The sequence below is a fragment of the Mesoplodon bidens genome (genome assembly GCF_964165515.1).
Source record: "Mesoplodon bidens genome assembly, chromosome: 17".
Classification (NCBI taxonomy): Eukaryota; Metazoa; Chordata; class Mammalia; order Artiodactyla; family Ziphiidae; genus Mesoplodon; species Mesoplodon bidens.
In genome coordinates, this window is record NC_138174.1 from 4,346,103 (window position 1) to 4,368,565 (window position 22,463).

Here is a 22,463-nt window from a genome sequence, read left to right on the forward strand (position 1 = left end):
AACCACTGCGCCACCAGGGAAGCCCGAGATTTACATTTTTAAAATAAAAGTAACTTCCTAGAATGTGGTTGAGGAGTTACCAACGCTAGAGTATTGCTTTGTATTTTTACTTTTGGTAAAAAGTAAATATCAGTTTGGGTTATGATAAAAATATCGTATCAGTTTGACCTTTGTAACGTACTACAGAAAACAAACAACTCTTCAATATTGTTTCCTAGCTTTAGATTTTTGATAAAATAGAAAAATTAACAGTAATAACTATTTTCTTATAAAATTTAAAAGCAGCATCTTTCCTTTTATTCTGTAATGTAAAGAAATGTAAGATGAGAAGGTGATAGGGAAAAGAATATGTTATGTTTGAAGGACTAGATTGAGATCTAATGGGCCTGTCTGTCATTTATCATGTGACTGCCATTTGTCATGTGACCTTAGACAAATCTCTTAATGGCTCTGAAGCTATCGTTTCCCCCATCTGTAAAATATAATACTTTTACTGCTCTTTTTTACAGGATTTTCCTGGAGAACAATTTTGTATTCAAAAAGCCTTGTAAACTAAGTGTTCTATACAAGTACAGTAGAAAACTTGTTAATCATTTATTGGGTATCATTCACAATTGATATCCAGTATTCTAATGTAGTTCTTATTTTCATTGGCAGAAGTTCAATATTGTACACACTTGAATTTGGCATATTCTTATATAGGAAGAATTCTTTGTAGAAGAGAGGTCTAACTACAAAATGAGATTGTCATGGAAATAGAGTCTGTTGTGGCTTTTATTTTGTTGTGGCTTTTATTTTATGATAAGAATATTTTTTAGGTCACCAGACCCAATTAAACAGTTGATTCTCAAAGTCAAGTAATTATATTTATTAGTTTAGCTAATATAATGAAAATATGATTCTGTATTGATAAACATTATTATAAGCTAAGAATTTAAATTTATCCTGTCTAAATAGGTAAAATACAAACAGCTGACTCAGTATCTTGCATTTACTCAGCAGATTATTTTTAAAATAGGATTTACAGAAGGCTTAAGTAACTATAAAATTTACTCCTTTATTAAATATAACAGCTACATTTTTTTTTTTTTTTTTTTTTGCTTTACGCGGGCCCCTCACTGTTGTGGCCTCTCCCGTTGCGGAGCACAGGCTCTGGACGCACAGGCTCAGCGGCCATGGCTCACGGGCCCAGACGCTCCACGGCACGTGGGATCTTCCTGGATCGGGGCACGAACCCGTGTCGCCTGCATTGGCAGGCGGACTCTCAACCACTGCGCCACCAGGGAAGCCCAACAGCTACATTTTTTTAAAAAAAACCTGAAAGGCCATCTTGGGGATAAGATTAATGATATATATAGATGAAAATCTATAATAGGATAGCCCAAATAATTTTGAAAGATATAAAACTTATATCCTGATCAGTCTTGGGTGAAGAACATGTTAACACAGATTTCCGTTTAGGAAACAAAACAAGTAAACAAAACCCAGTATTATGTCAAGTTAATTCATTAGCAACTACTTCAGTACTGTGAGATATATTTTTCTGGTATTTACTAAGTAATAAGGTCTTTAAATATTTCACTGTGTTTTGCATCCTATCTATATTTACTAAATTAGCATGGCTGTGCATTTATTGAGCTAAATAAAAGAGAAAACATATGCAAGGGATTATAGTATCCTGGCTCAATCTCAAAATCTTCAAAATAATTTATTCTTTCATTCAGCTGTAGTTCGTAAATGCAAATACAAAATTTTGAAATAAAACTAGCACAAATCCTAGTAAAACTGTTTAAAAGTAAATTCACCTTCTGGAAATAGTTCTAAACTCTTTTGCTAATTTCCAGAAGTATCCTCATTTACATAATTTTAACTTTAACAGACTTCAGAAACTGAAACTTATTTTGGTGTCATATGCTTTCAGATTTATAAAAAAATATTTTCATACTGTTTGTAGATTCCTGTTTTCCATGACTAAATTTGGTTTGATTCAAATTATTTTTGTAAGTTATCTGGAAAGAACTGTTTTCAAACAGAAAATAGACACATGAAATTTTCTCTCTGTTTTATGAAACTATTGTCCAAGGTTCATACTGGTTGTAAATATTTTTTTCTTTTTTTGTTGGCTTCTGTTCTTTTAAAAGAGATCTAATCTAATCAAATTAGGATTCTGTTAATAAAAATTCATTAAATCAGGGTGGCCAATATTGAATTGAACATTCGTCATACTGAAATCTAACATAAGATCAAATTATATAATCCAAATTTATGAGAAAATTTCCAGGCTGGTTTATAAACGTGATTTGTAATAAAACATAGTTGAGCATAGGAGATAGCATTGTATTTACAGTGGTTTCTCACAAACTGGTATGTAATATTTAATTTTATATGTAGGTATAATTATGCTTTCACAAATTATACTGCATGTAATGTTGTGCATATAGTCACCATTGGCTTTATCATCATCTTATTAAATACTCATTTAAGCCAAATAAGTACTTTTAATGCTTATTTTAATAAAAACCAAATGGTGATTCAATTTTATTAAAACCTATTCTTTATCCATTTTATTTTCTTATTTTAATTTGAATATTGAAATGAATTAGATGGGGTAAGGCAGCAGAGGGTTAGAAAACAGTTGCAGTAAACAGAGTCATTTAAAAAAATCACTTAGGTGTTGGTGAAATCTTATGGTATACATATTGCATATTTGTTATATTGCACTAGAATAAAAATGAAGGTAAAAAATTCTCCCACTATAGTTTTTTGTAGTTATAAAATATTGGTAAAACATATGTAATACCCTAATGAAAATATAACTAAAGAAGTGGTATACGGCATCAGTTGATTATCTTACCTCCCTAAATATTTGTTCCTTTCATTCTTACTCTGGCAGGTTTTAATGTTTTTAAATGTATTTTCATCTTTTTTTCTTTTAAGCTCTGAGAGCCACTGGTTCTTCTTACGGTGAACAGACTTGATCGTCACATCATTTCTTAAGATAGGTGACAAACAGTCTAGATTATTAAGAGTTATTGTAGCTCTGTTTTGTTTGCCTTTTCTTAAATACTTTTAAAAAGTTACTGAAGGGCTTCCCTGGTGGTGCAGTGGTTGAGAGTCCGCCTGCCGATGCAGGGGACGCGGGTTCATGCCCCGGTCCGGGAAGATCCCACATGCCGCGGAGCGGCTGGGCCCGTGAGCCATGGCCGCTGAGCCTGCGTGTCCGGAGCCTGGGCTCCGCAACGGGAGAGGCCACAGCAGTGAGAGGCCCACGTACCGAAAAAACAAAACAAAAACCACAGGAAAAAGTTACTGAGAAGAAAGTTAACATAATGTAATGCTGCTACTAAAGTATAGATTAATCATACTACATACGTACTGACTGATACCCCTTACCTTCTGAAATATACCTTTGCTTTTTATTTTTTCTTTGGAAGATAAAACTCCTTCACTCATTAGTCATTAGTTATTTCTTACCCATTTTCTACCTCTATATCATAAGAAAGTAGAAATGAAAAGATTAATGTATAATATTAAATATCTCACTCTTCTTTTAATTATTTTTATTAAGTTCAAGAATACACCTGATATTCCCTCACAAATACTGGTCAGGAGTCTGCTCTTGTGCATATTAGACGCAAGCATGGGCACAGTGGTGCACACAGCAGAGTTGGCTGCAGCTGACTTGTAGATTTTCTTGCAGTTTAAGAGTGCTTTCATTAAAATGAAACCTGTCAAAAGTTTGAAACATTGGCTCTTGTTTCTTTTGAGGTACATTTATTTGTAAAATGATTTTCTGTTTATAAAGTGGTATTGTGTTTACCGGATGTCCATTAACATTATATTGATACCTAGAAAGCTTTGATGGATGTTACAAGGCTGTTTTTTTTCCTCGTCTGAAGAAGCTTTCATATTTCTAATTATGTCCAGTGTGAATTGGTCATTTACATGTTATTCCTTTGTGTTTGTGTGTACTTAATTGAAATATTTTCCCATTTGCTTTCTTTATAACTCATGTATTGTAAATAGGTACCACATCTATGCTATGTCAACCAGCCAGAGCTCTCTCTGTTCTTTTTTTTTTTTTTTTTTCATTTAATCACTGCAGAATAAAAAATACTCTTTCCTTGAAAATTTTCACCAGATAAACAGGGGTCAAGTAACTCTGAAAGTAATTTTTAATTATACTTTAAAAATAAAACCACATTACTTCTCTGTTGTCATCATTTATTTTCTGAGACCGTATCATATGTTTAGGAAATGACATTTTAGCTCTAGTTATTTGGAAAATTTAAGGTTATTTATGTTATCCAGCAGAACGTGAAATTATATTTTCAAATCTTTGGAAATCCCTGAGTGTTTCTTTTTCTGTTAGGAAAATATTATATATCAAACTATCTTTCCTTTTTTAAGCTTCTGGTGATATTTTTCTTTCTTTCAGCATATAATCAAGTTTCACAGAGCTTCTAAAGCAAACAAGAAGCCAGTACAGTTACCTCGGGGAATGGTGAAGTCACTATTGTATCAGATCCTAGATGGGATTCACTACCTGCATGCTAACTGGGTGTTGCACAGGGATCTGGTAAGTTGAAATGTAGTTAGGTTTAAGCCAGAAAGATGCATTTGGAGTTGGATGATTTTCTATTTGTCTCTAGATATCAGTGCTATAGAGGCCTGCAAACCTTATAGAGGAAGTGGGAATGCTAGTCTCAAAACTAGCCTAGCCTTGTGCTTTTGTGTAATGCATCCTGCTTCTTGACATACGTTAAGCTGTTGCTTAAGAGGTGAAAGAGGGCACATTTGTTTTGCTAAGCTTTCGGGTTTTTTTTTCAAGTCTGTAAATAACGTATTGGCCCGCTTTAATTGAATATTATATGCCAGACAAACTCTAGAAGCTGATATATTTATGAGTAACTTGAAAATAACCCTTTGGAGCCTACTGTATCCTAGGTTGTATATTAGAAAAGGAGCATTCATCTGCTTATTTTTAAACCCACTATGTTAGTAGCAGTCTCTCCGCCAACAGCCTTTAATAATCATGGTTGAGTACATTATTGAGTGCCTTGCCATGTTAAGCTGCAAAAATTTTTACGAATTTAGAAACTTCAGAAACTGACTTTATTTTTGTTTCACATGGCAGAATAGTTTATGCCCTTTTTTTAAAAAACCCATATAGCATTAAATTGGTGATTAAATTGTGCATTGTTCATTTAATCTTCATAGATTTAAATTATGTAACTCTCACATTCCCCCTTTCCCCTTTCATATTGTGTAATGTAGTAACTCTAGTAAGGTGTGCCTTCATTTCAAACAATTACAAACACAATGCTGGAAGTGATGACTTGGTCTCTAGTCACACGTGTACGTTAGGAAAAAACCCCGTCGCCAACTCGGAGGTGGAGCTGCTGTACCCCTCACGCAGAGATTCTTTCCAGGCTGCTCTGTGTTTAATGCAGTCAGTCCCTGGCCTTCAGTCAGGTGTTATAGTTTCTAGTTCTTTCACCTGTCTTCAGTAAATCTCCTTGAAATAAGTTTAGTGGTAGTTATTTTATCTCCAGTTGTCAAATCTAGAAACCATTTAGAGCAGGATCAATAACACATCAGAAATTTGGTTGAAATAACTTTTTCCCTTATGCAAAAAATTTTCCTTTATTTTTAATAAAATTAGGTTATTTTATTTATAAACAATGAATTTATAGAATATAAATATGAAAAATCCTTTGTCGCTTTATGAAGCTGAAAATAAATTTCAGCTTTTAGGGCTAGAGTCCACTTAGGGAAAAACTATTACTGCTTTTGAGTTACTGAACTTTTTTATGATTCTAAAAGAATAGAATCTGGTTTTTCCCCATAGAGTTAATTATGCTACAATAACGCTACATTTTCTTTCTAATGTAAGTATTTTCTCATCACTAAAATATGTATGTTCATTAGATGAATACAAACTGATTTTTATTTATTTATTTTTTTAATTAATTAATTTATTTTTTTGCGTTATGTGGGCCTCTCACTGTTGTGGCCTCTCCCGTTGCGGAGCACAGGCTCCGGACGCACAGGCCCAGCGGCCATGGCTCACGGGCCCAGCCGCTCCGCGGCATGTGGGATCTTCCCAGACCGGGGCACGAACCCATGTCCCCTGCATCGGCAGGCGGACTCTCAACCACTGCGCCACCGGGGAAGCCCCAAACTGATTTTTAAACCAGTATTTAATTTTTATGTTAATGTATAATATACCTGAACTACTCACATTAGTATTAACTACAGTGGTGAAAATACTTTCAAAGTCTGATTTCTTTTGTGTCTCTCTTGGGAGAGCTCTTTCTGTTGATACAGCCAGAACAAGTTGTCTTTGGCCCAGAGACAGTGTAGAGCAGGTCACCTCAGAGGTCTCTGTTGGTGGTGTACCAGGAGGCAGATGCAGTGGGGCAGTGCACTTAGGTGCAGGTGACAGAGGGATGCACTGTCTGCAGCTGATTTAAAAATAATAATGAAACAGATGAAAAGTAGTTACTTTTTAAATTTTTATTTATTTATTATTCTTGGCTGCGTTGGTTCTTTGTTGCTGCCCACGGGCTTCCTCTAGTTGCCATGAGCGGGGGCTACTCTTCGTTGCTCTGCGCGGGCTTCTCATTGCAGTGGCTTCTCTTGTTGCAGAACATGGGCTCTAGGCGTGCGGGCTTCAGTAGTCGTGGCGCACTGGCTCAGTAGTTGCGGCTTGCGGGCTCTAGAGCGCAAGCTCAGTAGTTGTGGCGCACGGGCTTAGTTGCTCCGCGGCATGTGGGATCCTCCCAGACCAGGGCTCGAACCCATGTCCCCTGCATTGGCAGGCGGATTCTTAACCACTGCGCCACCAGGGAGGCCCATTACTTTTTATTGTTACCGTATGCTGGCAATTCTGAACAGTACCAGTGATAAACTATTCCTGTTCACTGAGGCAAACCGCTCCTACTCGTGTGCCCCTCTTGGTACGGCACTGCTCTCTGTTTAAAAGTGTGCTCATCCAGAATAGTTTGTAAACTCTAAGCGGTGGTGTTTCCGCCGCTGCCCCCTTTGGCTTTCCCATCTGAAGTGCGGTTTCCTGTACTGTCTGTGCGTGACTTCTTAGTGATCTTTCCAAACGCCTGACCCTTCTGTGCATCACAGGCACACTGCACCATCGTCTCCTGAAAACGGTAACCTCTGTCCCAGGCTGGATCTTACTGTTTCAGGCACCTGCCTCTTGAATTATTCTTCAGTTCTTGAAGGAAAGATTCATTAACATAGTTTTTAAAAAAATATGTGCCCACCTTCCTGCCAACTGAAAATTAAATTTTGGAGTTTGATATTATATAGTTTTTCAACGATAGCTACATAAGATATTCATATATGGAGTAATCAGGTATTTACTCTGAAGGACATTCTTTAGAAGCTGTATGATATGCCTTTTCTTAACCCCTTCTCAAATAGTTGTTATGATTTGCGGATGAGATATTTACCCTATGAGAATGAATATAATTCCGAGTTAATTATAGTCTTTGCTCCTTTCAGTCAGGTTTAGATGAAATGAGGCGATACCAACCTTAATAGATCTACGTAGATATTTATTTGTTCGTTTGTTTATTTATTTATTTATTGGCCATGCCACATGGCTTTCAGGATCTTAGTTACCCAAGCAGGGATCAGACCTGTGCCCCCTGCAGTGGAAATGTGGAGTCCTAACCACTGGGACCACCAGGGAATTCCCTACACAGATTTATAATGTTAATAATCGAAGCAATTGGTTAAGTTGCTGACTTGCCACAAGAAACTTCATATTAAGGTGGATAATTGGCATAGACAGCCTAAAAACACCATTTGAAAATAGCCCAGAATGTTACTGAAGCTTTTGCTTAATAACATTGGCTTTATTATTAATAGAAATACTGATTTGAGATGATAGAGTTATGAAGTTCTTCGATATATATAGTTGTTATTTAATAAATAAAGATTAATTTTGTCACTACTAGTGATTATGTAGTAGCAGATCAGTAACTGGGATCTGTCATCCTTGGTAGGAAATAGAGATCTAATAATTCTGGAACTCTTGTTGGGCTGAAGGTGGTAATGTGTACACATGTGTGGATGTTTTAAGAAAAATGGACTAGAAAGGAAAAACATTCAGTGTTTATTTTGTGAGATAATTTATGAATCCACAGTAAACTTTTTAGTTTTAGAGCATTAAAATATGTATGTATAAGTTGGTTTGCTTATACGCTTAATCTGTTTGCTGTAAGTAGAGAGAAATAAAAACAGAGGTGTGTGTAAGTTAGCTATGTTGTTTCCTTTGACTACACCCTTCTCCCTTCTTCATTCTCCTCTCCTTGGAAATTAAAATCGTTTGACTAATAGTCTGTAGTCCTGGTTCTGGCATTACCATCTGTATTAATCAGCGTTCTCCAGAGAGACAGAATGTGTATGTACAGAGAGAGTGAGATTTCTTTTAAGCAGTTCCCTCAGGCAGTTGTGGAGGCCTGGTTAGTCAGAATCTGCCGGGTAGGCTGGCAGGTTTGACAGACCCAAGGGAAGAGGTGTAGTTGAGTCCAAAGTCAGTCTGCTGGCAGAATTCCTTCTTGTTCAGGGAGGTCAGTTTGTTTTAGTAAGGCCTTCACCTGGTGGATGAGACCCACCCACGTTATGGAGGGTAATCCCCTTGACTCAAAGTCCACCCATTTAAATGTTAATCTCATCCAAAACCACCTTGACAGAAACATCCAGAATACTGTTTGACCAGATATGCAGGCACTGTGGTCCAGCCAAGGTGACAGATAGAATAAGCAGTCTATACAAGTTGGTTAGCCAAGACGCCCGTTAAGGTGATGTGAGAAAAGGCATTGCTGGGTCAGGTAGTCCATCCACCCCACCCCACCCCACCCCACCCCCCTTATCTGCTGTTTATATAAAATAGGAGTGTTCTGTTGGCTTAAGGAATATTAAGGTTTTTTTTGCCAGATACCATAAAGAGAAGCTAAGTGTGAAATATTATGAAAGCTTCAAATAAAGATATGTTTAAGTGACTCAAAATAAGGAAAGGTTTAAAGTCTGTTAGCCTGAGTGTATTGAGTTTGGTGATTTTTTTCTGAGCCCAGTCTAGTAAAAAACTTGAAGCACCAAAATCATATTCGATACTTTTTGTGTAGAAGCTAAGTTTGATTTGGCAGTAGTGACTGAACTCTTTTCTGTGAGAGGTAGTCCTCCTGGACTGAGTTAAAGTACACGGACAGAGTGTGAGAAGTTCTCACTAACAGTGACTCCACTGTGACCTTTGTGAGGACAGCCAGCCAGTTTACGCTATCTGGCCTCTTTCAGTAGAACTGATGGGTTTTTTTGTTTGTTTGTTTTTGTTTTTGCGGTACACCGGCCTCTCGCTGCTGTGGCCTCTCCCGTTGCGGAGCACAGGCTCAGTGGCCATGGCTCACGGGCCCAGCCGCTCCGCGGCATGTGGGATCCTCCCGGACCGAGGCACGAACCTGCGTCCCCTGCATCGGCAGGCGGACTCTCAACCACTGCGCCACCAGGGAAGCCCAGAACTGATTACTTTTTATAAAACTTTCTAAATTTAGGAATGGTTTTCTTGTGCAATCGTGAAATTTCAAACTCAGTTAATTTTTCTTTTCCTAGGAAAGTTCTGTGATAGATTAAGAATTTGAAAAACGCTTGTCAACGTATGCATGCTGGTGTTAGTGAACTGCAGACTAAAAACACCACTACAGTCTGGCTCCAGTCTCCTTTTCTTCTTTTCTCTCTTTCTTGATAGTTATTTTCCAGCCCACCCAGAGGTTGCCCTGCCTTCCTGAATCCCTGCTCCCTTCATCTCCAGCATCTGAAATTCTATTCATCCTTGTCAGTAAAGTGCGCCCCTCCTCCGCCTCCACTCCCCCACTCCCACAGCAGTCACACTCGCTGGGAGGGAGAATGTTTACTTCTACACCCTGTAGCAGTTACTTTGAACTACCCCTGGGGCACTTGCTAGTTTTGGTAATTGTATGTCCTCTGTTCGATGGTAAGTTCCTGAGGGCAAAGACTGTGACTTATTATATGTTTGTATCCTGCCCAGTGCTTAGCAAAATACACATTAATGTATACAGTATTGCTTATATTTGTTGAATGAATGAACTAGCCCATTTGTAACAGAAGCAAAGTGGCCTCCAAGGTTATTCTCCATAGCTTATCTCTGATATTACCTGATGCTGGTCCGTATCTACAGACACACAGAGACTCTGCTGCGTTTCTTCCTTTTACTCCCTCTTTTCTCTGCTGTGATTCAGTGCAGTGGAACAGTGCAGAAAAAGTTCTTTTCTGTTCATACTACATTTTAAGTCCTTTCAGTAGCCTTCCTCTTTCCACCTAAAAGAGCTCAGCTCTTAGCAGTCAGTTCAGAGACCATTCAGCTAATGATACTGATCTGTTGACCTTTTCCATTGCACTCTTCCTCTACCCCATATTTTTGTTCCTCCCACTGAGACCTATTTCCTGGCCCTTTGTCTGTTCTGATGTTCTTTTCTTCATGTCATTTATTTTTTCCAATTTTTTTCCTTTAATCTTAAGGGTCGAACATTTCCATCATAGTTCGTTTACATCCCTCACTTACTTTCAAGAATGTCTTAAAGTGCCTTCTGTATGAATTATTCTTTAATTGTAGGTGAGGGGGCCATACGTCCCTTCTCCTATACATCCCAGCTGTTCTGAACTTGCAGCTCTCATGTGTCACTTTAATACTACATTTAACTGACCAGTTCATTACTAATAATGTAAATATTTTAATTTCTACCTAATAGTTGTGCATTTAAAATTTTCTAGTGAACTCAATGTTGGCTGAATTTTGTGCTTTTTGTTGAAAATATTCATTCAGTTTATCAGATATACCATAGAAATGATTTACACTCAAATCAGACTTGTATTTAAGTAAGTATTAAAGACTTGGGCTTTTGACATGTTTCCTAAGGAACTTAATAGAAAGTAGAGAAGTAGTTATGATGGCTGGCCTATTTACCATTAATTTTCGTTAAGTATATATCAGTATATATATATAAGTATATATCTCATATGGTCATTAATGTGTTCCACTTAAAAAAAAAATCTAATGTCCAAAATTGCATTTGAATTATTACCTTAATGGTTTTATCATAGTGGTAGTTAACTTGGAACTACCAGACACATAGGGTTGTATTTTTGTCCCGTGGCACTAAGTGGATAATATAACATAGCATATTATATTATATACTGTAATATAGTATTAAGTGAGATATACTGTAATATAACTTTTCACCGTGTTGTTTTCTTTTTTCATTTAAGCAGAATTACAAGGCTGTATACAAAATTCGGCGTGTTCTGGAGTATTACAACTATCTGCTAGTTGGTCACTCCTGCCCTAAACCAATTCAAAATAGTTTTTTGGGAGGGGCGGTAGTATAGCTCAGTGGCAGAGCATTTGACCACAAAATAGGCTCTTTGTTGTTTTGTGTGGTTTTTTGCCATAGTCAAATTTCCTAGAAAATACATCTTTGTAGAGATTTCCTTTGGAGTATCCCAGTGGGGATGTGCTAATGTGTAGTATGTGATGTGACATAGCCCAGTGGGCCATTGCATAGACGTATTTAAAAGATGCTGGAGCTATGTCAGAGCTTTAATCTGACTTATTAAAAAAAATCTGATAGTGCCACCGCCATGCAGTTTATTTTAATTATCCTGGGTAACTTGGAATCACTTGGTGAGGTTTGGGCTGTTTGGTGAAGGATGAGTTGGTTTCCTGTTCAATACAGTCAGAATCTTGGAGTGAGCCATTGACTCAAACGCAGTTTCATAGGGCCTACTTTATGAAGGCACCTGATGATGTATGGATGGTAACGTGATGAATTATTGGGGTGTTTTGGATCTGATTCTTCTTGAGTGAGTTGCCTGGTTTATTAGTTTTGCTTACTAATACTAAAGTTTGCCCACAATGATAGGGTTAGTTGGTTTGTTTGGGTTTTTTAGATGCATTTTCTTTCTTTCTTTCTTTTTTTCACATCTTTATTGGAGTATAATTGCTTTACAGTATTGTGTTAGTTTCTGCTGTATAACAAAGTGCATCAGCTCTACGTGTATGTATGTATGTGTGTGTGTATATATATATATATATATATATATATATATATATATATATATATATATCCCCATATCCCCTCCCTCTTGCGTCTTCCTCCCACCCTCCCTTATCCCACCCCTCTAGGTTGACACAAAGCACCGAGCTGATCTCCCTAGATGCATTTTCTTATTGACTGTTGAGCTCTGTACAATAAGTGGAAGATTCAGAAGGAAAGAGATTAAGTGACCTGATTCTGGTTACTTAAGAGAACTGTTTTCAAAGCTGGGTCACTGAATTTAGGGAATTTTCCCTCTAGATCAATGATTTTTAAATTGCAGGTTGTAAAAACCATAAGTGAGTTGGGAAATCACACAACACAACCAGCCTTTTTATTTTCTTAATGGAGTCGAGTAGAATAGAGAAACTATCAGAGTGCATCATATGTCTTGAGGGAAAGTATTGTTTCATGAAACTTTTGTTTCAGTTCTACATGGGTATATGTGACTATGGTCACACAATATTAAGTGATTTTCTTCCTGTGGGTTGTGTTCAAAAAGGTTTGAAAGCTGCTGCACTAGACTGTTTCCCAGAAGGTACTTGATATGGTTAGGAAAAGAGAACATCAAGGAGAAGAAAGTAGTAAAATCTTTAGAAAACACTTTGTCCCAAATTATAAGTACTTTAATGTTTTATGCAAATTTCTTGACATTGATAATAAAATAATTTTGAATAGCCGTAGCCCTGTAGGAAATATGTTTTTCTAAGTAGGGTTTATTTACGAGTAGGAGAATTTCAGGCAAATTTCACCTTCCTCCTTTAATACCTTTCTAAATTGTCTGAATAGTTTGCAGTTAACATATATTATTGTTATATAGAAGGAAACAGAGGAAGATTCTATTTAGTCTTTATTAAAAGTTCACACATAATATTCAGTGTGGTTTAGTGTATTTATTTTATGGTAGAGGATGATTGCTATTAAGAAAAAAAAAAGCCATGCATACACTTTTTTTTCTGCCTAAAAAAGAGAGGACAATACCTTCTTCAGGGTAAAAAAAAGAAAAAAGGAAAAAAAAAAAGAAAGAAAAAGGCAGAAAGGACCCTGCCACTGTCCAAATGCTGAAAGAGGCAAAGCAACAAAATAATTGACCAGCTGGGAAGAAAGGAGCCTGCGTTCGTGGCCTCTGTTCTAACTGCTGTTGCCCCTTCTCTGTGCTTAGCTTCCTTGAAATGAGTGTTGGGAATATATTAAGAATGTTTCTTTACAACAGAGCTTTTTTGAAGAAAAATGCTTTGTGCCTGTCAGGTTTAATCACTGCTTATTACTTGGGATTTGCTTCATTTACTGGGAGTAAATGAAAATAAATAAATCTCCAAGGATTTACTCTAATTTTCTTATTTGTCTAATTGTATAACTAGTAAAACATAGAAAATTGCGGTCATAAAATTTAGGCTTGAAGATAAAGCATAGGTTTTATTGATAAGAATGGGTTAAGACAAACTTAAATGAGGTTTGCATTAATTTTAGTTAACATAATGAATTGTGTTTATTCTATAGTATATTTACTTAAATGACCAATTGGGCAGTTTTCTTTCTTGGAAGTATTTGATTGTTTGTAAACAGTCTGTTTGATTTCTTGATATGTGCCACGTTTGTGTAATTTTGATACTGATGTTGAGCATACACAGTGAACTGCGTTCTATTGTTTGTAAATAATGAAAAAGTGGTCTACTTAATTTTACTGTATAGCACAGCTGCAAATATCGTACCTGCTTATATGGGCAGATTACAAGTTGATTATGAAAATATTATGTTATTTAGTTTGCATATTGCTTCTAATCTACTTTCCTGAGAGTCTGAGTCTTTTCAGACACTGTATCAGCACAATGCTAGAATCTTTTAAGTCAAATTTCTCACCAATCAAGAACAGATATTCTAAATAATTTAATTGAGCCTTTAAAAAATGGAGTGTAAGATAATATCTTTGAGTAATCCTGAAAATTGACTAGAAGTAGAGGATTATCTGAGTTTTAAGTCACATACATTGGTATCTTTTATCTTTTTTTAACATAAGATGGAGCCAGACCCGTCTTTTCATCTCTTTGATAGAGAGTCATCTGAAGTATTAGGACTGTCTGGCACATAATAAATGTTCAGTAAGTGCATTTTACTTCAGTCCATCATCACGTTGCCCTAGAACTATGAATAAGTACCTTAGGGGCGGGAACTTTATCCATTTCATTTACTGCTGTATCATTATTACCCAGAGTAGCACATATTAGCTGCACAATAAATATTTATTGAGTGAAATACTGGATTCTTATCAATGCTACCTTCAAAACATATCTCAGATTGAACTACAGTAAGACCGTCCTATAACTGAGATTTGAATGTGGCGCAGTTGGCATTGGTCCCAGTCATCTGACCAGTGTCTTTTCTCAAATAAGAGTGACCTGTAGTGCTTGTTTTCAGGGAGAAACAGCTGTGGGAAGAGACAGCCATGAAGGGAAGAGCAAATTATCAGGGGTTCTGGAGTCTTCCTAGCTCAGTGTCTCTGGGTCAGTCCAATGAACAGGTGCTGACAGGGAGATTCCAAAACCCCTCACTGCCAGGATATGGATTTGGATTTTCCAGGTGGACTTCCAGGTGTGCTCATTCGTGACTTCCTGTTCATTAACCCTACAATAACCTGACCTCCCAGTTCACACAGTTGAGTTTTTTGCAGTCCAGTTACTGCCTCTTGACTTTGCTTCTTATCATTTCTGTCACTACTGTTCTAATCCATGGTACCTGGATTACTGAAAAAATGTCCAAGTGAATCTTCCCTACTTGCAGTCTTATGTTCCTATGGTCCAGTATCTACATAGCAATCAGAATGATCGCTCTAAGAAGCAAAATCACACCATGTCATTCCTCTACCTAAAGTTCCTCAGTAGCCTCCTACTTGTGAGACAGGTATACTCAAAATCTATCCTAAACATTTATTATGTCTCCTTGCTGCAAAGACTGGAGAGCTGAAAGCTGCAGCATTGTTTTATGTATCAGTAAGATAGAAAACATGCTGGCAACTTGACTGTCATGCCATGGAAGTTATAAGACATAACCCAGGTACAGAAATATTAAAATTTTAAAAGGAAAGTAAAAAATGCATGAAGTGACTTTTTCCCTTGACATTTGGTAATGGTAAGTAGCTAGGACTTAATTACTAGTGCAGTGGCAAATGTCTGAGGTAACTGTTTTTCTGTCCTTAATAAGAATTGTTAAGTTTCATCATTATGTGTGATGTTTGTTCTAGGGTTTTGGTAGATACCTTTTATCAGGTTAAAAACGTTCCCTTCTATATCCAATTAAGTTGTTTGTTTCTAAATCAAGAATTGATTTTATTAAATGCTTTTCTTGCATCTTTTGAGATGGTCATATGGCTATTTCCTTTAATCTGTTAGTATGGTAGCTTACATTTATAAGGTTTTATTTCATTTTTAATGTTGAACCATCCTTGTCTTAGTGGGATCAGCCCTACTTGGTTTTGATTTTTTTTCCTCCAGTTGCTGTTGGAGTCCCTTTGCCAATACTTTATTGTGTCTATATTCTCAAGTGAAGTTGGTCAGTGATCTTCTGTTTGTACACTATTTTTTGTTATCATGATTATACTAGTTTCAGAAAATGATTTTAGTCTCTGGAATAGCTTGTATAATATAGGAATTACTTATTCTTGAAAGGTTGGTAAAAGTCATCTGTAAAACTGATTCTGGTGCATTGAAATTAGGATGGATGATTTTTGACTACCATTTAAATTTCTTTAATAGTTGTTAAATTATTCTGGTGTTCTACAAAACCCTGGATAGAATAAACATTTTAAAATAAATAAAATTACCATAATTGATCCTGGAAAAGGTAGAAAAACTAAATAGACTAGCAACTAGGGAAGACTTAAAAACATTTGTCACAGGGCTACCTCTAAAAAAATGTAACAAATGCACATTTTTTCACAGTTGCTTCAACCATGAAGCAACAGTTAATCCTGCATTATATAAACTGTTCCAGAAAGAAAGTTTCCTTAATAACTTTGTGGGAAGAAAGCATAACACTGACACAAACCTAATAAAGATAGTAGATCAGTGTCATGTATAAATATTTATGCATATATCCTATATAAAATATTAGCAAATAGTATCCAGAGGAATGTTAAAAGAATACTACTATGCTCCAAGTAAATGAAGTTCATTTCAAGAACGTGAAGATGATTCAGTCTTTGGAAACCTATTAACAGAATTCATATTAATAATGCTAAGAGAATAACACTGTGGTTATCTCAATAGTTATAAATATAAAACTTTTGCAAAATTCAATGTTTGACAAAGTTAAATACTCAATTCTGATTGAAATTCTTTATAAAAATAAGGAAAGAAGGAAACTTCTAAGCACGAAAAGTGTACATACCAAATCAACAGTCATTATCTTTTCTGTTACCTTTTCTGTTGTCTTCTCTGTTCTAACCTTTCTGTTACCACTATTATTTAACAATGTCCTGGAACTTTTCTGGTCTAAAAGTAACCTAAGTAACTATGATAGGGGAGGCTAAATAAAATAGGATCAATACAATAGTACTATGCATTTATTTATTATTTGTTCACTGTTGAGTGAACAATTACAGGAATCAAAAGAGCCTTTCTGGGCTTCCCTGGTGGCGCAGTGGTTGAGAGTCTGCCTGCCGATGCAGGGGACACGGGTTCGTGCCCCGGTCCGGGAAGATCCCACATGCCGCGGAGCGGCTGGGCCCGTGAGCCATGGCCGCTGAGCCTGCGCGTCCGGAGCCTGTGCTCCGCAACGGGAGAGGCCACAACAGTGAGAGGCCCACGTACCGCAAAAAAAAAAAAAAGAAAAGAAAAAAAAGAGCCTTTCTAAGATATTTATATAAATGTAAATAATATAGAGAAATCTGGAATTATGTCCACCAAAATACTTGTAATGACCTAACTCTGTGAGGTGAGGTTTCAGGTAAATTTTACTTTCTTTGTACTTTTCTGTATTTTAATTTTCTACAAGAATGTGTATTTTTATTACTTTAATTCTTAAAAAGCTGTTGCTAGTAATAAACAGTTTTTTAATCAATAAAAGGCATAAATAACTAGATGCTAGAAAGGTGATCAAAAACAATTAGGGGCATCTCATAGGGTGATGTAGAGAAATCATCTTGGGGGTATTATCCAATCATGCGTGGTTACCTCGCCCCCCAGAAGTCTTCAGTTAAGAATCACTTCAGTTGTGAGTCACTATTAACAGATTATAGTGTTAGCTGTCATTATAATATATTTTGGACTTTTAACATATCAAGCATCGTATTAAGTCTTCTTAATATGTGCATTAGTAACATTTATCTTTGCAACACTAACTTGTCATTATTTTTATCCATATTTTATAAATGAGAAAATGGAGGTGAAGGTCACAGAACTAATAGCTGATAGCATCCTTGATTTTCTTTTAGCCTGTTCTTAACCATTTAACCATGCTTCCTCATCTTCTGAAGAAGTCTATTATGTTCCTCAAATGTTTAGGGGAAGAAGAAAGTTGAGAACTATTGGTCTAAAGTCTGTGTCTATTCAAATATAGAAAAAAATTATAATATCAGATAAAGTATATTTTATTTCAAAAGACTGAAACATATTTTGTAACAGCAGAATGATTAAAATAATGGATGTACACCAAAGAACTTATGGTTTGTTCAATTTGGCAGTTGTACAAAAGGAAATAGAAATATATAATTATGTACTTTGACATTCTTTAAATCAGATTTTGACAAAATTTTTTAAATAAGGAATGAGCAGAAATTATAGAATGAAGCAATGTGATATAATAGAATTGCTTGGCATTTAGGGCTATATAAAAGAACATATTTTAAAATAAACATTCACTGGGAATTCCTTGGTGGTCCAGTGGCTAGGGCTCCAAGCATTGACTGCCAAGGGCCCAGGTTCAGTCTATGGTTGGGGAGCTAAGAATCCCACAAGTTGTGTGGCACAGCCAAAAAATAAAAAGAATAGAAAAAAAAAGAAAACCATTCGCTAAAAATGTATGTCTAGAAAAGTTCAGTGTGTACTAGAAGATGAAGATATTCATGGTAAGTATTCACAAAGACACAAATTCTACATTAATCTCTCAGAGCACAATAAAACAACAACAACAAGTAAAAGCAGAATTATATTTTCTTAGCTATTAGACATCAATTGAAAATGTGCCATTTGAGATGCAGATCAGTATGTGTCGTAGTACAAAATGATTAACAACCAAACTGAAACAAAGCCACTGAGTGTCCGGAAAGTGTGCCACCAGGTTGTGTTGTTTATAGTGTGGAAGTTTCGTTTCTTGTTGACTCAGAGTCTCCATTTTGCCTTGATAACGTTAGTGAGTATGAAGACTCTGGTTTTACTCCTAGAACAGCACGTTGTTAACTTGACGAAGATGCCAGTGCTCTGTGCTTCCGTACCTGTGTGAGGCGCCTCCGCTTGGCGATGGAAGCTTCCGGACCAGCCCAATTCCTGTCTGTCTCAGGATGCAGCTCCCTGCGGTCCTTAGTCTTCTACCAGAGGTGGCCCCTTAAATGAAACGACTTTGCCATCCCTGCTGTATGCCAGAACCATCAGTGTGCTGTTTCCCATCGTGACAGAGCCTGGAGAACAGAAAGCCTCTACAGGGATGGTTATCTCTGTAACACAGACATCTTGCTTTAGGAAATGTCAGTGGGGTTTTTTCTTGGAGCACAACAACATAAAACAAGAAGAAAAGCCATGAGAGTGTAAAACAAGGGCATGTTCTTTTAATTACAAACAGTTTTTTTCTGGGAGAAATAAAGCAAGAGAAGGCTATCGTAGTTTCAAACAATCAAATAATTATACTTCAAGTATCTCATTGATCTATTTCATTGTTCAGCAGGCAGTAAAGGGTGTTCTGTAATCATTTCTGTGCATAAGATAACTGTTCTCGAAGGTGTTATCATGATGTTATAATACCTTTAAGTCATGTTGGACCTCTGCTCTCTATAGCAACAAATAGCTTAACAGAGTATGTGCCTCATCAAAATGTCACCCGCAAAGTATGTTTTTTAAGGTGATTATGTCTGATGGCACATGAAAGATCACAGACTATTTACCAAAGTCATGGTTATTACTGATTGTTTCATGAATTATCACCAGTTACTTGGATGCTTTGTCTGTAGAGCTTAAAACTGCTACCAAATTCTCCCACTGAAAAAAGAAAGAAAAGAAATTAGCTTTTTGGAGAATATAATATTGTTTCAATGTGGCATTAAGTATGAAAACAAAAATTATCCATCAAGTCTTTTGAAGCCTTCCTTAAAACTGATTAAGCAACAAAACAAATACTGACAAGAGTATTCATGATCTCTGTGGCTTTTCTGCCAATTTCTCTTGAGATTTCCATTAGATCACATTCACAAAAGAAATTTAGTGTGAGATTTGTCTACTAAATCAGAGTATCACGCCCTGGGGCATATGGATACCACCATGGGAGACACCATGAGGAGGCCCCACATTGTTCATAAACAGTTTTATTAAAACAGCACTTAAAAGCATTCTCTTTTGTTTATGACTACATAGCGTGCCCAGACTGAACTGAAATCCACGAATTTAAGTGTGAGTGGTGACTCTCGGCCCCAAGATCGACTTCAGATCATGCAATAGGCAGTGAGTTGTCTTGCAAAGCAAGTTTTAATTATTAGCTGGAACTTTGGCCCCAAACCATAATACTAGGCAAGACTTCGACAGAGAAACTCTTCCCCACCAATGCTCAAACCCAGGCTTGGGACTTGGCCAGTCCAGTGAGTCTATAATAAAGTGAAGACCAAGAGAGGGAGTTTTTCCCCCTTGCCTAGTAGCAGGCTGACCAGTACCACCCATCCCAGGGCTTCTCAGATCTGGGTCCGGCTGCTGAATGAGTAAGAAAGCAAAAGAGAGAGAGAGAGCTTTTCCACTCCATCTAAAATAGAAGGAGGAAAGTGATGCCCACGTGTGCTTGTGCTTTTGCCAGATATGGACGTAATCTTTTAGGAGCACTTAAGTGCTAGAAAAATCCATCACAGCAAGCCAGTTAATCAGCTTGTAACTCTGGAGGAGGGAGTGGGATTTGGGATGTGGTGGAGGAGTGATGGATGGTAAAAGAGCCTTTAACTCTTAACTGTATGTGGCCTCGTAGTTTGAATTGTTTATAATCAGAGTGTATTCATGTATTACTTACATCATTAGAGGGTAGGCGTGGAGAATCAGGTTTTCCCAAGTAATGCAGAGGAAAGTTCTTATGGTAGAAATAATGGGCTAGCACTGACATAGTTGTGTAAGGTCTAGTCACAGAAGGCTGCAAACACACATGTGGCAGGAGAGTGGTGGAAGGCGGGGCTGGAGAGATCAGTGGGTAAGAGCTTGCAGGCGCCTGGCATTCCATCATAAAGACTTCTACCTCATTCACAGGCAGTGAGGGGCCACGTAAAGGTGAAATACTTTAGTAATAAAACACAACAACAGCATCAAAGAAATTGTGAAAAGGTCGTCCCTACCTCTGTCACTGTAACCTTTTTTGTTCTTCTAGTCCTTACTCAACACTTTTTATTTTTAACCCAGTTGTAATCATAGTCTATATATAATTTTCTGTTCCACTGTTTTCCTAGTAATTTCCTCTGTTACTGTGGAAGATTTTAAACAAGGGAGTGATGATGTGATCAGCTTTGTCTGTTAGGAAGGTAACCCTGGCAATAGTACAGAAGACTGAATTGATGGGAGGAGAATCAAAATGGGGTTCAAGAGATGTCTAGGGAGTCCTGCCCTGATGAGCCCAAATATCCAGTCCCCTCCTGAGCCACACTGTGACTGAGAGCAGGCCTTTCCCTCAGCCAGACAGACGGGCTGCCTCTTCTCTTGGAGGCCCCCCCCCCACACCGACGCTGTCGGCATTTCACACGGGTCTCTGAGACCTGGTTTCCTCGGAAGCAGGCTGAGCTCTGCGGTGTCCCTGATGAGCAGCTCCACGTGGCGCACAGGGAATATTGTTAGCGCTGCGCTTCCTTTTGGTGCTTCCCCAGCTATCTCAGTGGGCAGGAGCGTGTGTGACGATAGAGATCCTGAAAACATTTTCTTGAACAAAACATTATAGTTATGGTAATACACGTCCACTTAAAGCTTGCTGCATGAATTACCTTCAGAAGGGTCTGTTAGGAAGGGGCGCTGCACTGCTCAGAGACGGGCACATCCTGCTGCTGCCCACCGCCCCCCCGCCCCACCTCTGTGCTCATACTTGGGGCAAGTCATGCACTCGCTCTGTTGTCTAGTTCCCTCATCTTAAAAATGGTAGGAATTTTCAGCCTTTGAGATGTATGTGCTGCCGTGTCAGCAGTGTTTTTTCACTGAGGATGAAAAAATAATTTTGATCTTTGGTAGTTGGTAGAATAATGTACTGTAAGTTACATTTTATCAGTAATAGCATAGGGGCTGTCGTTAAATATGGTCAGGGAAGCCTGTGAATTGGGTACCACTGTAAACAGCCTTCATTAACATCCTTAACCTGATTTCAAGATTGCTTTGATGGGTATTTGAAAGGCGTCGTGATCTGGTTTCACTTTTATTCAGCAGACTGGTAGACCAGCAGTCAGACCAGGCGGACGGCAGGGAGGCAGCCTGAGAGACGTCTGGGGACTGCCTCTTCCTCCTTTCCCCCCTCCTCCTCCTTGAAGGACAGCCCTTCTATGTTAGCATAGTAGATACCACTGTGACAGATTTTAGATGGCAGTTAATCTTGTTATTTTTAGAGACTTAAGAACTGTTTGAAATATTACTTTTGTAAAATCTCACTTTAAATGTTAGCTTCCTTTTTTATTTAAAAATGAAAACCTCAAAGATGTTCAGGTCATGGAAAATTCCTTTTACTCTGCCAACTCATTTAGAAAAGACTTTATTAAATTGATTTCTCTATAATTTATTTGAAACATAGGTACATATTATGTGGTTTCCAAAAAAGGGTATCAGGTGGTCCCTTCCCTATAATTAACTTGCTGCTTAGTGTTAAATTATATTTGAAGATACATTTTCCCTTGAAGTTGCAGGACATTTTATGTAACTGAAAGAGTTAGAAGGAAGCACAGCATTTTAACTTTCTGCCAGCTGTTCCGCAGTAGTGAAAGCAGACTGATAACAGGGCCAAGAAAAGCCTTAGCTGTGCCTGGAGAAAAGCACTGCCATATTTGGCCTTCATGAAGTTGCATATTGCTTTGCATATATACACATAAAGTTTCTTTGGTGACTTCCTGTGTTTGATTTTAATTTTTGAGTAAATGTGGTTTTTTTAAAGGTGGATTTATGTTATATTGGCATATTGTCTATTTAA

General features: G+C 37.3%; 1 protein-coding gene across 3 annotated transcripts in view; it reads left to right on the forward strand.

The window, feature by feature from the left end:
* Window positions 1-22,463, forward strand: part of CDK8 (cyclin dependent kinase 8) — a 100,751-nt gene that overhangs the window by 57,833 nt on the left and 20,455 nt on the right. For all 3 annotated transcript variants that reach the window (XM_081215099.1, XM_081215100.1, XM_081215101.1), the window contains exon 4: window positions 4,439-4,579. In XM_081215099.1, the coding sequence (XP_081071225.1) occupies window positions 4,439-4,579 (141 nt within the window). The remainder of the gene's footprint in view (window positions 1-4,438; window positions 4,580-22,463) is intronic.